The 14,632-nt window shown below is 48.0% G+C and overlaps 5 protein-coding genes across 6 annotated transcripts; 1 reads left to right on the forward strand and 4 right to left on the reverse strand.

Moving 5' to 3' along the window:
* Positions 1–442: 442 nt before the first annotated feature.
* Positions 443–5,397, reverse strand: LOC135802619 (ubiquitin carboxyl-terminal hydrolase 7-like). The gene is given in 7 exon segments (XM_065316221.1): positions 443–765; positions 829–994; positions 996–1,350; positions 1,352–2,396; positions 2,399–3,800; positions 3,980–4,185; positions 4,604–5,397. Coding segments are annotated over 7 exon segments (3,393 nt in total). The 5' UTR covers positions 4,725–5,397; the 3' UTR covers positions 443–667.
* Positions 5,398–5,525: 128 nt separating this feature from the next.
* Positions 5,526–6,240, reverse strand: LOC135802625 (B9 domain-containing protein 1-like). The gene is made up of 3 exons (XM_065316230.1): positions 6,003–6,240; positions 5,735–5,944; positions 5,526–5,675 (listed from the first exon to the last, which is right to left on the reverse strand). Exons 1-3 carry the CDS (start codon positions 6,238–6,240, stop codon positions 5,557–5,559), a joined length of 567 nt encoding a protein of 188 aa, XP_065172302.1. The 3' UTR covers positions 5,526–5,556.
* Positions 6,241–6,390: 150 nt separating this feature from the next.
* LOC135802622 (adenosine kinase-like) lies at positions 6,391–8,269 on the reverse strand. 2 transcript variants are annotated; one of them, XM_065316227.1, is made up of 4 exons: positions 8,042–8,269; positions 7,192–7,675; positions 6,958–7,128; positions 6,391–6,874 (listed from the first exon to the last, which is right to left on the reverse strand). In XM_065316227.1, the coding sequence occupies exons 1-4, from the start codon at positions 8,053–8,055 to the stop codon at positions 6,509–6,511; spliced, it is 1,035 nt and encodes a 344-aa protein (XP_065172299.1). In that variant the 5' UTR covers positions 8,056–8,269; the 3' UTR covers positions 6,391–6,508. The 2 variants fall into 2 exon arrangements, with proteins under 2 accessions (XP_065172299.1, XP_065172298.1); XM_065316226.1 differs by lacking the exon at positions 8,042–8,269 and adding an exon at positions 7,742–7,986.
* A 547-nt stretch (positions 8,270–8,816) lies between these two features.
* Positions 8,817–9,939, reverse strand: LOC135802623 (tRNA (cytosine(38)-C(5))-methyltransferase-like). The gene is given in 3 exon segments (XM_065316228.1): positions 8,817–9,341; positions 9,343–9,784; positions 9,842–9,939. Coding segments are annotated over 3 exon segments (1,038 nt in total). The 5' UTR covers position 9,939; the 3' UTR covers positions 8,817–8,842.
* A 209-nt stretch (positions 9,940–10,148) lies between these two features.
* Positions 10,149–14,603, forward strand: LOC135802620 (protein CLEC16A homolog). Its single transcript, XM_065316223.1, is given in 11 exon segments — positions 10,149–10,670; positions 10,730–10,869; positions 11,174–11,552; positions 11,617–12,311; positions 12,373–12,730; positions 12,974–13,100; positions 13,167–13,317; positions 13,481–13,984; positions 13,987–14,112; positions 14,184–14,244; positions 14,246–14,603. Coding segments are annotated over 11 exon segments (2,982 nt in total). The 5' UTR covers positions 10,149–10,467; the 3' UTR covers positions 14,484–14,603.
* The last annotated feature ends 29 nt before the right edge of the window (positions 14,604–14,632 follow it).

Here is a 14,632-nt window from a genome sequence, read left to right on the forward strand (position 1 = left end):
TACAAGTTTATTTCCATCCGCACATTGACGACACCTGCTGCACGTTCTTTTAAATCTTTAAATTAATTACTTTAATAAAACTTGCGCTCGCGTTCTCGCATCGCCCTGCATCCCTACACCGGTGAGTCGGCGCTCGATTTCTCTCTCTCCTCACGCACATTTAACCATAGTTACACAAATAAAAAAGAAATTAATAATCGACGTTCGATACTGCTGCGTAGAAAAAAAAAACAAAAACAAATATTATAAATTATATACGATTTTGTGATGATCAGCAGTAGTAGTGTTGGGGGTTGGAGTAGTGCCACGGCGTAAATCCAATCAAATCAGCCATAAAAAATTGTTTCAACTATTCGCCGCCTTCATTCTCTGTGTGTTTGTGTGTGTGTTTTGTGTGTCGGTGGTGTGTTTTAGAGCTGTTTTTTTCTGTTTATCATCCATGTTTTGGGTTACATCTAATTATTTGCGTAAGCTGCGCGCGTTTTTCATCCGCTCTTCTGCACACATAATAATTATAAATTAATTTTCTCATGTAATTATTTAGTAGATAAATTGTTGCAATTATTTATGCATCGTAATATATAACACAGTCCGTTGAATTTGAATTTATCTTGCATTTTGACGTTATTCGTAGAGTTACAACAGCGCGCCGGCGATGCGATGCTGTTCAGTTGTAGATTTTGATCGCCTTTTCAAGACAGTTGAAGCGTGCCCGCTTTGGCGCTTTGTTAATGTGTTCAAGCCCCAACCACGGCTTGTTATTGCCTGAAATACACAACATTTTTTCATATACAATCGTCTCAAATCTAATAAATAATATTCAATTACCTTGGGGCGGCTGCGTCTGAGGCCGAAACTCGTTGAGGTTGATCAAAGCTTCATCGTCGGAGAAGAAGCTGGGGCGATTCATCGAAATAACAGCGAACTTAAACTTCTCGAACTCTTTCTCCGGGAGGTTCAATTTCTTCTGAATGCGCTCGCGCACGCGCCCAAAAAGGCTCGCCCTGTTTTATCTTAATCAGGAAGGGTGTACCAAATGTGGCGTAGATATCTTTATAGAAATGCGCGCAGGACACCAGCAGCTCATCGTCGGCGATGTGCACCTCATCCAGCGGCACCTCCTCAATACGGAATACCTTGTTCGTGCAGATGGCGAGCGCGTCCAGTGAAGTATCCTCCTTGGGACCCAGACTCACCTTATTGGAACTCACCTCGGTGAGGCGCAGTCGATTACTACCGCCTTCAGTCAACTCCACCTGCTTTTTAGCTTCATCTAACAAATCAGCAACAGTACCGCCCTTGCTCGGGTACAGAATGAGTTCCTTCTCGTCCTTCAGCTTCGGCGAGATACACGCACTTGAACTGTTTCTTATTCTCCAGCTCATTGACGCGAATACTTAACTGCTGGTAGAAGATTTTCTTCGGCACCTTCGGTTTCGAATACACGAGTAGGTCTTTCAGCGTACCTTCGAAGGTGCATTTGAGCGGATTGCCGGGACTATCTTTGTAGTTCTGCGTCTTGAAGAACTGCAGCAGGTAGGGATCGGTGCCGACGCGTTGCGCCACCGAGCGCGCGATCTGATCATAAGTCATACGTAGTGACAACTCCATTGTGAAGCCCTGATCATTCGGTATGCACTTATCGACGAAGGTGACCTCCACGCGGAAGAATAAATCCTTGAAGAACTCGATGCACGTGGGCAAATCGGAGAGTTCTTCGCGTTCGTCACGTTCAAACACGAGTATATCGCCGTCCATCAACTCCTCGAGCACTTTTTCAAGCGGATCAGCAAGGCTGGTGATCTTCTCTGTCATGTTCGGGCGTATTTCTTCATACAGCGACAATTCGGTGTCCGCTGAGAACCCAGCGCGTTCATTCAGCAGCGGGACGATGTCAGCTAGCTTCGACGTGACTGGCAGATAACTATGACCGCAGTAATGCATCTTCTTCTGTTTCGGGTCGTAGAGTTTGAAGAACATGAGTACATCGGTGTCTTTATCAAACGCTGGCAGCGCGGGACTGCCGGAATCCGGCGGTAACAACTCGAGGAAAATGTGCCACGGGTTTTGATTCTCGGACGCCTCAATCACGCTCTTGTGTAGATCAGTGTCGAAGTCAAGGATACTGGGACGATAAGTGTTATTGGAACGTGTGGTGAACGGCCACGGCCGGATCTGCTCCAGCGGATACTTGAAACTATCAGCGAGCAGGTCCATCATCTCCGCCACGGTCGCCGATTTCTTGATTTTGAACACCCGATACAACGCTTTCTCTTGATCATAGAGGTCGTTACCTTGGTGGCCGTCGAATGAGTCCTCCAGGACGATGTTGAGCGTCATGTAGAGATGCGCTTCGTTGCGCTCCTTGCGTCGCACCTGTTCCATGCGTTTTCTTCAGCAAGGCGATCGCCTAACTCAGTTGGGATGTCGGCGTCGGTCACCTCCTGCAGGACATTATGCAGTTCGGAATCGCGGATGTACACCAACATGTAGGCGTTGGTGCAGTGCTTCACCGTCATGTTGATATCTTCATCGTGCCCGCCGTAGTTGTGATCGATGGCTTCCTGCTTGGTGCAACGCGAGACAACATCATCGTCGAATTTACACCATTTGCCATCACCTTTCGGGTTGATGAATACAACGTAGTGTCCGCCGTGGTTATCGCCAGAGTGTACCAGCACCGCATGCAGAGTGTAATTCGCTGGGTTGTGTGGATTCTTCTCTTGCAGGTAGGAGTCCAGTGAGATTTTCTCGTAGAACTCAAAACGATCGTTGAATTTAACCGAGCAGTCGGTGATTGGGTCATACTGGAACCGCATCAAGTGCAGATGTAGGACTGGTGGAAAGGCCGAGAAAATGACACCCTTCTCGGCGTCCTGCAGGCCGTGCTCGCCGGCGTCATACTTATTATCGCCATCGAGCGTTTCGCGCGCGATGTAGTCCTTGAATGATTCATCAATGTTCTTCTTGCCTTTTATATTAAGCTGGATGTCGTAGAACGTCTCCGAGCGGGTGCTGGTATAGTCGACGTTCTTGCACCGAATGTAAGACATCATCTTGCCTTCGAATAACTTCGGCACCGTGCCCTCGACACAAGTGCCCTTCATTTTACTTTCGAGTTTGTCGAGTAGAACGCGCAAGAACTCCTGCACGTCATGCTGCATGAAAGAGTCGAGCGCCTCCCAGCCGAAACTCTTCGTCAACTTCTTGGTGCCGACTGGCTTATCGCTGAATTGCAGCTCGTTGAAGACGCGCTGCAGCGCCAGCGCGACTGACTTGGTCGAGTCGTCCGACTCGGTGGGCATTTTGTAGACCGCCTTGCGCAGCTGGTTGGTGAAGTAAAGTGTCTGAAGCAATGAGTTCATGTAACAAGTCGCACCCTGGTTCTTCAACCCGACGAAGCCGGTGTGCTTCTTGCTGTCCCAGGAGACGCCGTGCGGCGCATCGGCGACCACGTGCACCTCCAGTGTAATTGAATCATCCTTAATGTACCCCTTTTCGGCGTCCAAGACGTCGTTCCATGCCATAAAATGTGAAAAACCCCAGTCATTCTCCTTGGAGTAGAAAAGATGCTGGATCTTGCGCGAGAACGGCTCGATCTCAGCGCGTACGGTGAGTAGGCGCAGCTCTGCGACAGCGTAACAGCTCCACGAGGAGGATTCACTCTCGCCGTTGCACTGCAGGAAGAATCCCAGCGAGCGCGACGAAGGTGCACGCTCCTGTCCATGGCTGGTACGTGGCATTACCATGATTTTCCATGGTAGATTTCGCACGTAGCATGGCGGGGAAAGCACCGAATCCTAAAATAAGCGCAGTAATAAAAATAAATCCAACGAGAGCGACACACACACACACAGGAATCTACCAAAGTCATTGCAATGATTTGCACTTTTTTTGAATGAACAATATTGCGCTGCGTGACAGCTGCTAATAGAGAGAGCGGCTTTTGACGAGCTTTTGTCATGCGAATTGCGCTTACCTTAAGCTTGCTGAAATGTTGCACGGAAAAGCGGAAAGTGGCCTCGGAGCGTGCCTCGTCCTCCTCCATGTCGGCGTCCTGCTGCATACTGCCCGTGGTGGCCACCAGCGCCGAATTGGGGTCGATCTGTGGCCCGATGATCGCGTCGCCGTTTTGCGAATCCATCTCACCGCCACCTGCATCTGTCATGAATTCCATTGGAGTGACTATTGTGACCATGATAACGCCGGAGACAAAAATAAACGTGAAATAAACGTAAATATCACGGACGGACGGGGGCGGCGGTAATTAAGCATGCATGAATCGTAAATCTAAAACCTGGTGCAACCGCGGACGCGAACTGCGAGGGTAGTACTTATGTTAGTATGGCCGGCGGTGATCTTGTTTTGTTTCGGGCATGGCCGACTGCGATTCAGATTTCTCTCTCGCAGTAAGGTTAGTGCCGCCGACGATGTCACCACCTCGGCAACCTCACCACCGACCGAAACGTCTCCCGAAGGACGGCATGCATGATCCACGACATGCCTGGGGCACAATGTGTGCACGTGCATGCATTAGAACCGGGAGTAGTAGGAGAGGAGGCGGTGAGGTTAGGGAGGGAGGACAATTGGGGGCGACACTCACCTTCCTGTGTTTCCATCTCTTCGATATCGTTGTGGGTCTGCTGCTGCTGCTGCTGCTGCTGTACCAAAGTGGTGTCGTTGCGACGTCGCTGGTCGTCCGTCGATGTCACGTGGTGATTCATCTCAGGCGGCGGCGTGTGCGCGGGGACGGTGGCGTCTGAGCCGGGGCCGCCGTCGTCGTTGTCGTGGGGCGCGTCGCCGCTGCTGCGGCTATTGCGACGCTGCCTGCTGCGTGGGCCGTCGGGGGCGGCCGGGCCGGTGTGAGCGGCTCTGGCGGCGGGGTGGCTGCTCGCGCTGTGCGTGGTCAACTTGACGAAATGCTTGCTCGCGATGCGCCCAATGATGTCTGCCGGTGTCGTCGCCCCGGGCGCCTCAAGCACATGCCAATCGGCGGCGGTGGCGGCGGCAGGTGCGGGAGCGGCGCACGCCCGCCGACCTCGGGATCGTGGGGCGGCAGCCGGCTGCTCGCCCGGCGGTTTGCTCGATCGCGGCGCGCACACACGAGAAAATAAACAAGATGGTGGTCGCGCGGCTCGCTGCTGTCGCTTTTGTCGGTCAAGGCGCGGTGGTTCAAAAGGCGCAGAACACTACTCACCGATGGGCGCAGGCAGGGACCGTCTAGCTCGTCGGCGCGCCGTCGCCGGGCTGTTGTCGTCGGCGGCGTAAACTTCTGCTGGTGTCTCGCCGGTGTAGCGGGCTCGTTTGCTACGCAGCGCTGGTTCGTTACGACTCTACCGTGGCGCCGTTCTCCACGACTTCTGCGGTGCGCGAGTGTGTGTTCGAGAGTGACAGTGACTTGACAAGCGGCTAGCCAATCCTGGGGATCTTTCCTGGTGACTTTTCTCACTTATCACCAAATGGAGGGGGAATCCCGCATTTGCCATGCACATTTCACAACCGTTACAGGATAACTAAATAAAAGCTTTTCAGCGCTAAATTTCTTGTATTTGTATATTAAACACTATTCAGACTGCGACAATTGTTACTACCGACGTCGTATCCGAGTGACTGCAGATGCTGCGTAATCACATTCAGCGTTAATTGCACCTCACCGCTGGAGACCATTCGAATGACTGGTAAAAAAATGATTAATTAAATTTCAACTGACAATACAAAGCGCAAAACAACATACGATTGCTGCCAGCCGTGGTGGCAATCATGGTCGGGCGCACCAATTCCGGTTGATAGCCGAAAAACGATCCAATGTATCCGAATAAACTTGATGCGATCGGTTTCGATAGATGTGCGCGTAGCTGATGAACACCGGCCTGCAACGGCACGTGCAATCTTCCATAACCTGCTAGCTGCATGTCGCAGTATACGCTCAGGATAATCTGTGGCCCTGCACAGCGAAAAAACGCATTGGTATTGTCGCCAAAAATTAAAAACTCAATACTCACATCCATAGGGATTAGTAGAACGAAAAACTATTTGTATCGGTAGATTCAAAACGACTTTTTCACCATTTTGAACAACATTGGCGATCTGCGAGAGGCCAGCCTGCACGCCGCCGACGCACCGCCAATCAGCGCCGTGTACAAATTCATATTTGCAATGCCAGCGCGATCCGGCGCCGGCAAGGACCTCCAAACACACCACTTGCCCAGCCAGCGATACCATAAACGAGCCCTCCGACATCCTACTAACCGGATTACTCTCCCCGAGCGCAAATACAAACAAATACTGTTATTCTGTTGCCATGGCGACCAAATACAAACTTAAACTAGGGAAATAACTAAATTTTACATCATTTTCAAATTCTCACATGGAAATAACGCCAATCGTAGGTTTAGGCACATGAAATAAGTTTATTTGCTACTCTGATCAGTGTGGAAGTATGTCTGCGACGCTTTTAAGTACGTCGGCGCCGGCCGGCGTGAATATCACGCTGGCGGCGCGCGGTGGGCTACGCTTTGAAGTCGGCCTTGCCTTCGTAAGTACAGCCCGATCGCTGGATAATCTGCGTGGCCGTCCAGATGCCGCAGCGGATGCACACGTCGAGCGGCTGCTCGCGAATGTATTGCGCGAGGAAACCGCCGACGAAGGCGTCGCCAGCGCCATTCGTGTCGACGAGTTTATCCTCTTCAAGACGCACGACGGGGAATTCGGTTATCTTGCCGTTGCTCGCTAATATCACCGGATTGGAGCCGGTCGTGAGAATTACAATGCGCGGTTTCGCCTCGTCCTGCTTCGGCAGAGAGCATATCTTCAACGCGATTTCTTTCAGATCCTTCGTGCCAAACGACTGTTCATTGGCGAACGTCTCTGCCTCCTGGTAACAAAAATGGCGGCGTTAGTAACTTCTAGGGAATTTTTTTTTGCGTGAATGTTTATAAACTAGTCTACTTTACGTACAGTCTCATTTCCGAAGAGAATATCGATGTAAGGCATCGCGTTCATTAACGGTTCCTTATAGAATTGAGAAATGAAAGGAGCGCTGAGGTTCATGATGAACGTCCGCTTCTGTGCGTGAGAGTACTTGGCCACCTCCATGATCGTCTCGGGATTCACAGTGAGGAAGAATCCCTGCGTAATAAAACGTAATCGTAAGATAATACTGTTTGAACAGATTAGATGCGTAATACTAACGGATATGTAGTAATATTGCGCCAACTCCATGAGTTTACGATTCTCCGGTTTGCGGATGTGATCGACTGTGAAACAATTCGCCGCAGCCAGATTGGCGCACAGCGACCGATGATGGCCGGTGATGAGTACTGCGCATGTCCCCGTGGGTTGCTTCACGTCGTACTGATACTGTACATTCACGCTATCTGCGCGCGCGCGCTCCTCAAGAATCTTCGAGTATTCATCCTCGCCGACGCAGCCGAAGAACGTCGCCACGCGCGGTTTGTCCAGAATCCACTGGGCGACGCGCAGCGAGTTCTGCACGCTGCCGCCGGCGATATAATCGGCGTTGTACTTCTCGACAATCTCTTTGTATATGGGCATGTGCTTCTCGTCGGCGAGGATGGCATCGTTCGCTTTCATATCGTACCGCTCCAGGTACGCCTCGTCGACGGACGCGGAGATGTCCAGCAGCGGGTTGCCAATGCCCAGCAACAGGCTCTCCCTGAAAACCGAAACATTCGGATATTAGTAAAGCGTTACTTGGAATTGTTATCGTAGGATTAATTACATATCGTGCTTTTTTGCCATGCTGAGTTACGGCGCGAGACTGACGCGGGCCGCGAGCCAAGCGCTTAAATCTTATCGCGGCGCAAGGTCAAAGAAAGCCCCATTGTCACTGGGAGACCCCGGAGTCAACATTAGCATGATAAGAGCGATTTATTAAGCCCGGCGGGTTATCTTGATTATGCAACGTGTAAACAACCGCTGCGGGACTCCCGACTCCGGGCGCGACAATTCCAATCGTCGCGTCGCGCACCACCGCACGTGTGGGCTACCAGGCTACACAAACCTAACCTTACATTTTTACCTTGGTGCTTCCATTTTCACGAGAACGCTATGTTACGATGAGATTGCGATGCGAGCATTTAAGACGAATAGAGTGTGGCGCGTTTCCCGACCGCCTGTGCCTCGTTTACGCGCTCAGTGGGCTGGAAGCGGCGATATAAATAAACGTCTCACATGTGGTTTTAATGTCAAAAGCGTCGCGCGACATCACTGATCCCTATAATAACACTGGATAGTCGCGGTGACCACGTGATCCGCCAGCGCTGGCTTAGTGTCACTTGTCATTTGCTGCTCGCAGGCCGCGCATACCTACGCGTAAATTACAAAAAGTGGTGGTGGAAGGCGTGTAGGCAACCCAAATAACAAAAGTGAAGGAAATATGGAATTATTTTTTAATTGTGCATAAATATAGCATGTATTATATATGATTATTCCAAATTCTTTACGTTTCAAACAAGGTTTATAAATTTCTCCTCTTGACATGCGCTTTACTATCCAGTGCATGTTACAAATAAATGCGTAGCTTGCGAATTCAGGAATGTCACCAACGACCTTCAACCTACAAGGTCGTTCGCACTGGTGCGGCACTTTCATGTGTTTTAAATCATTGTTTGTTTTTTTAGTTTTCAGATACACTTATCATACAATTATTCGAGATAAAACCGTTTGTTTATAAAATGCACTTTAATATTTACAACCGGCTTACGAGACTGTGCACATGCAGCTTATTCAGTTTAAAATTAAAATGCACGGATGCAAAGCATTGGAATTGTCGTTGTTTACATAAAAAAAATCAATTTCATTCGGTCGTAAAAAATATTCATTATAACAGCTTCATTAACTCGGCAACAACTTTGCAGTTAATACTATTTCCGAGAAGTGTATATCGCTGGCGATTTGTGACGCTTGCCGGGAAGCCGAACTCCTCAGGAAAACACATCAATCTGCAAATTTCTCGTGATGTAAAAAAGCGAAACTGCAACGATTTTAACAACTCCGTCTCGATTTTTATCCGAGTTTCAGGGTCTATTTCATCTTGTGTGTTTTCATTTAATCGCTCATAGACATCATCTACTTCAGCCATGGTTTTTGGAGTAAAAATACTTCCAGATCCTTCAATATACCTTCCATAACTCTTTGTAAAGCAACAACTTCTGTTGGAGTCTTTGTACACAATATCAAACAATTTCGACTTGTTTAATAACATTTTAATAGGCACATTATACTCATCTGTGGTCACATCTTCCAAAATCTTCTCTAAAGTGTATGGATCTTGTATAACTTCATCATTTTGAGGCAAGTTTGCCACTGCAGCCTCATCAAAAGGCTCTTTTAGCCACGCAATAATATCTCCGGCGCCTATTTGGCTCACCCAATTGATTAGGGCTTAACATAAACTCTTTATAATGAAAACCACACTTTTTCAGTGTTGTAATGAACATATTATGCACCTCAGACAGCTCAAAACCCCTCACATTCTCTAGCAAAAGCCTCTTGATGTCAAGTTCTGGTAGAATTCCAAGGAAATAAATGAATGATTTTGTTCTGGGATCATGAATGTCCAATTGCAGACCAAGTTGAGTGAATGGCTGGCATGGAGGAGACATGAAGACGGTGTCAATGTTCATCTTCTTGATTTTATTCACAGTCAGACCTTCTATGTTACCATTGATGCTATTGGTGGTCGGAAAATTGTGCGCGTAAACTTTGTTGGCTGTTGGGTTGATGTCAATTGCACAAACAACTTCTCCTTCAAGATTCGCCCCTAAAATATCAGATACAATTTAATTTTATGATTGAAAATGTTTATTATAAATATTACTTTTGAATGCAGTGTGCATTCCTCCTATTCCACTGTATAATTCTAAGATTTTCATGTTGATTTCGTCGTCAATTTCGTAAACAACTTGTAGTCGCATGCAACTTATTTGGGGTTATGTTAAGTTGTATTTTGAATTCATTTTTTGCTAAAATAAGGTAAAATAGTGGATGTAAGTAAAGAATAAAGGTTTAATAAGTGAAAAAAAGAAACAATCAACAAGTTTCGTGTGTTTTATTAATGATTTTAAAAGAAACTACAAAATTCTCGCTTTGCCCCCACCGCTGTAAGTTTTGCAGGAGCTGCAGGATGAGCAAACGTCAGAAAACAGCTGTTCGCGCGCTTACCGCGAGGCCATCCGTCCACTTGCGCCAACGAAACCCAAATAATGAATCAACCCAAATCAAGCGAGCAAGATATCCAGAGTTTTGGAGTGACTAATTAAAAAGAAAAGTGCTACGCACAACTAGAACAGCGTAGAATTCAACATACAGTGCAAGTGCGTGAATATGGACGCGTAACACTCAATTCGCACGCGGGATCAAAGTCGGCTGGCGCGATGCGAGCAACAGTAATAGTGACATTTTCCTCGTAGTTTCGTTTGCTTCCAACAAAAATTACCGTACGCGATGTTCCGCAGCCGCAGCTGGTTCGGTGGTGGCTGGGGCCGCCCGAAGAATCCGCACTCCCCGGAGCATCTGAAGTACCTCTACAATGTGCTGGTGAAGAACCACACTGTGTCTGAGTACAACAGGGGCCTGCTGGTGGAGTCCTTGCGCTCAATCGCCGAGATCCTTATTTGGGGCGATCAGAATGATTCATCTGTATTTGAGTAACAATTGTTTGATTTTAATTATTAATGTTTTTTTAATGTTTATTGTGTGTTTGCAGTTTCTTTTTGGAAAAGAACATGCTGTCGTTTTTCCTGCGCATCATGCGACAGCGTAGCGGCGGCTCAAGTTTTGTCTGTGTGCAGCTTCTTCAGACTCTGAACATTCTCTTCGAAAATATTCGAAACGAAACCTCACTTTGTATGATATTTGCGATGAAAGCCGTTTGGCCGTCGTCGTTTCGCCGCGAGAGGCGCACATTCACCGCGATTTGATTTGATTTCACTTATAAACATAATGCATGCTAAAGATTCAAGATTGAACTTAGATAAATTAGTTTAATATTCTCTTAAATTGTCAAAATCATCAACGAAGTCATAAATTGTTGTTGCAGCGAATGTGTGCCGCGTCCAAACGACTCGCGACGAATCAACGACGGCGAAACGACCTGTACCCTGATATTTATATTTATTTTTGTATTTTTATTGATTTTACTCGTCTACAGATTATTTATTATCAAACAATCACGTCAACTCAATCATCGTCCATAAGTTTGACTTCTCCGACGAGGAAGTGATGGCTTATTACATCTCCTTCCTGAAGACGCTCAGCCTAAAACTGAACGCGCACACGATTCATTTCTTTTACAACGAGCACACGAATGATTTCCCGCTGTACACCGAAGCGATAAAGTTCTTCAACCATCCGGAGTCGATGGTACGCATTGCTGTGCGGACTCTTACGCTTAACGTCTACAAAGTGGAAGATGCCAGCATGCTGGCGTTCATTCGTGACCGTACAGCAGCTCCGTACTTCTCCAACATAGTTTATTTCATCGGCAAACACATTCAGGAGTTGGATGCGTGCGTGCGCAATGACGCAGAGTAAGAATTTTTATTTTAAAACATCAATTATGATTTTTAACTGTGTTGTTTTGTTTTGTACCAGTCATCAATCACAAAATCGTTTGTCTGACTTGGTGGCTGAACACTTGGACCACCTGCACTACCTCAACGACATCTTGTGTCTGAATATAACCGACCTGAACCAGGTGCTCACCGATCACCTCCTGCATAAACTGCTCATCCCGCTGTACATCTACTCACTATCACCGCAACACAAACGCGATACGCCTAGTTCCACGTCGTCATCGAGCAGTACACCGCCTTCGACTTCTTCAGGGGTACCTGGTGAACTCAACGCGAAGGTATCCAGCGTTGTGGCGCTGTTTCTGCTCTCGCAGGTGTTTCTGATCATTTCCCACCCGCCACTTATTCGTACACTAGCCTGGATTATACTCAAAACAGACAAGGTTTTAGTCACGAAAGGTGTGGATAAATTACTAGAACAATGTGAAGAGGATGCCAAAGACACGCCGACAGGTGGCGTTAGTAGTACACCCAGGACAGAAAAAGAAGAGTCTGAAAAGGATGAAGAAGAAGAGTTGAGTGAACCGGATGTTACGAATGTGACAGATGAAGAGAAGGAAAAAATGGCGACGCCTGTGCCTGTACAAACAGAAGCGGCAGCTATGGCAGAGAAACCTTTTTTGGAAGCGGTGTTAAATGCACTCGATTGCAACGAGAATGATTATGCAGCCCTCTTTGCATTTAGCCTACTCTATGCTATGGCGAATAATAAAGGTACAATCTAACCAAAAACTCATAATAAATAAATAACATTAAAATTATTTGTATTGCACAGGTGTGACACCAGATTTGATCGAACTGATCCTCCGGCCGAAGAAATCAGTCATCGCTGCGTCTAATTCATCCGCAGGCGCAGGCGGCAGCACAAAAGACGTAAAATATGCGTATAACAACTTACTGGTAGATCGAATCCTGCATGTGATGATGCAGAGCTGCCAACCGCAATGTCGCGTACGCCTGGTGACACTCGAGCTGTGCTTGAAGCTGCTGGGTCAGCTGGTCACCTGCGACGGGCGCAACATTCTCAGCGAACCGCACCGCGCCTCGGTGGAGTCGGCAAAGGCGCAGAGCACCGGCCAGGTGCGCAACTTCTACAAATCGGAGGAAATTTTCCTCGACATGTTCGAGCATGAGTAAGCCTCTCTTTAATTAATCATACAAATTCACGAATTCTTTCTTTTGTTGATTGTCAAGGCGCATTATTCAAACTTTTGACGATAACCGGTATCCAGCGTTTGCAATGAGCGACGAGTTATGCTACGAGTCATCAGACAGTAACGCCTGATTCATTTACATTTACTTTTATTATACACTGTGTATTTTATAATATAATTTATATCTACTCACATTTGTTTTGTTTGTGTTTCGTGTGATAGATATTGCGACATGTCGAAAGGATCACTGAACGTTGAATGGCTGTGCATGGACAGCGCCATTTTGTTGCCGCCCACGGGCACGCCCCTTACAGGCATCGACTTTACGAAACGCCTGCCATGTGGTGAAGTATGTCATCTCGGTTTGTGAGGTTAGAAATGTTTGTATTTCATTGATGCGTGTTTTTGATTACAGGTGGAGCGCGCGAAGCGTGCAATTCGCGTGTTTTTCCTCGTGCGTGATCTTGTCCTGCAGCTGAATGGCGAAGTGGAAACGCAGCTACCGCTCACGAATCCGCACGTCTGCGTGCAGATCGACCAGGCGCTGGACCTGAGTATTGCTCGTTGTCTGTGAACGCCACGACGGCGCCGTCGCATTGCTCGGGTTTCCTTCCAATCCAATCACAATCTCACTGAGTAGCGATTGGTGGAAATCCCTAGCGATGCGGCTGTCACAGAAGTGATTTCATTGCGCATACAACGTGCTAATTTATGTTTCTTCGTTCGTAGACAACTCTGACCTCATCGCATGCACGCTGTCGATGAAAGACGGCATGAAACTGCGCCGGTTTCTCGTGATAGACATCCTGCAGTTGATTCTTGTCGAACCGGACACGAAGCGCCTCGGGTGGGGTGTAGCCAAACTAGTCGGTTTCCTGCAGGATATCGAAGTGAGCGGCGATAAAGACGATTCGCGTTGTTTGCATATCACTATTCACGGCCATCTTACACGAACAGCCGGACGTGCAGCGCCATTATTATCGGCAAAGTTTGTGTTTGACGATAATATACGCTGCATGGCGGCGAAGCAGCGTTTGACTAAGGGGCGAATCAAAGCGCGTCAGAAGAAAATGCAACAAATTGCGCGTCTGCTTGATATTCCGGGTCAAACCGGCCCGCCTAGCCCCGCTTATGTGGGTTCGTATAGAGGCGCTGCCTCCGCGTCCGCCTCTAGAGACTCTCGACCCTTGTTCACATCAGGGCGTGTTCCTGGTTTCGCCGCGCCCGTAGAGAACACGGAGTTGTCCATCGTGCGGATGAACGACGTCGGCGTGAGAGCGATAGTCCCAGTCGCATTGCAATGACGAATTCTAAAAAGGAAAACAATGGCGTTACTCGAGCACGATCACGAGAGCCATCTGGTGAGTGCCCCAATCACTCACATTGACTTCCTAAGGTATTAATATATAAAATCTATACAATTCACTGGCAGGAAGTAGAAAATCACGAGAGGGTAGTCCGCGCATGCCCCGCCCTCGTTCCGAGGAAATCCCCTGAGTTAATCAAGCGTGCGCCCGCCTCCGGTATTCTTGACATGTCACCGAAAGTCACAATGCCACGCCCACCACGCGCAGAAACACCCAAGTTGGAAGCGACGCGCAGCGATGACAGCGCATTGGATGTAGAAACGCCCCGAAGACTGCGCAGAAAGATGTGGATGTTGTTTCGATCACTAGTGAAGAAACATCGTTCACATTTCCTGATACACACGGCCAAACTACCACGACGATGACGACGACGACGCGAGCGATCACCAGCGTGCAGGAGGAGACGCCCAGTCGCCGCAGCAGTGCCAAAGGCACCATTGAGACAGTTTAACGACGCTATCATTGAATAAATAAATAAAAATTTGTTTATCATGTTGATTGATTTGTGCGCATG

Source organism: Atheta coriaria, unplaced genomic scaffold, assembly GCF_025399875.1.
Source record: "Atheta coriaria isolate IRGN ID8LTWV9N9 unplaced genomic scaffold, Caltech_Dcor_3.1 hic_scaffold_42_pilon, whole genome shotgun sequence".
NCBI lineage: Eukaryota > Metazoa > Arthropoda > Insecta > Coleoptera > Staphylinidae > Dalotia > Dalotia coriaria.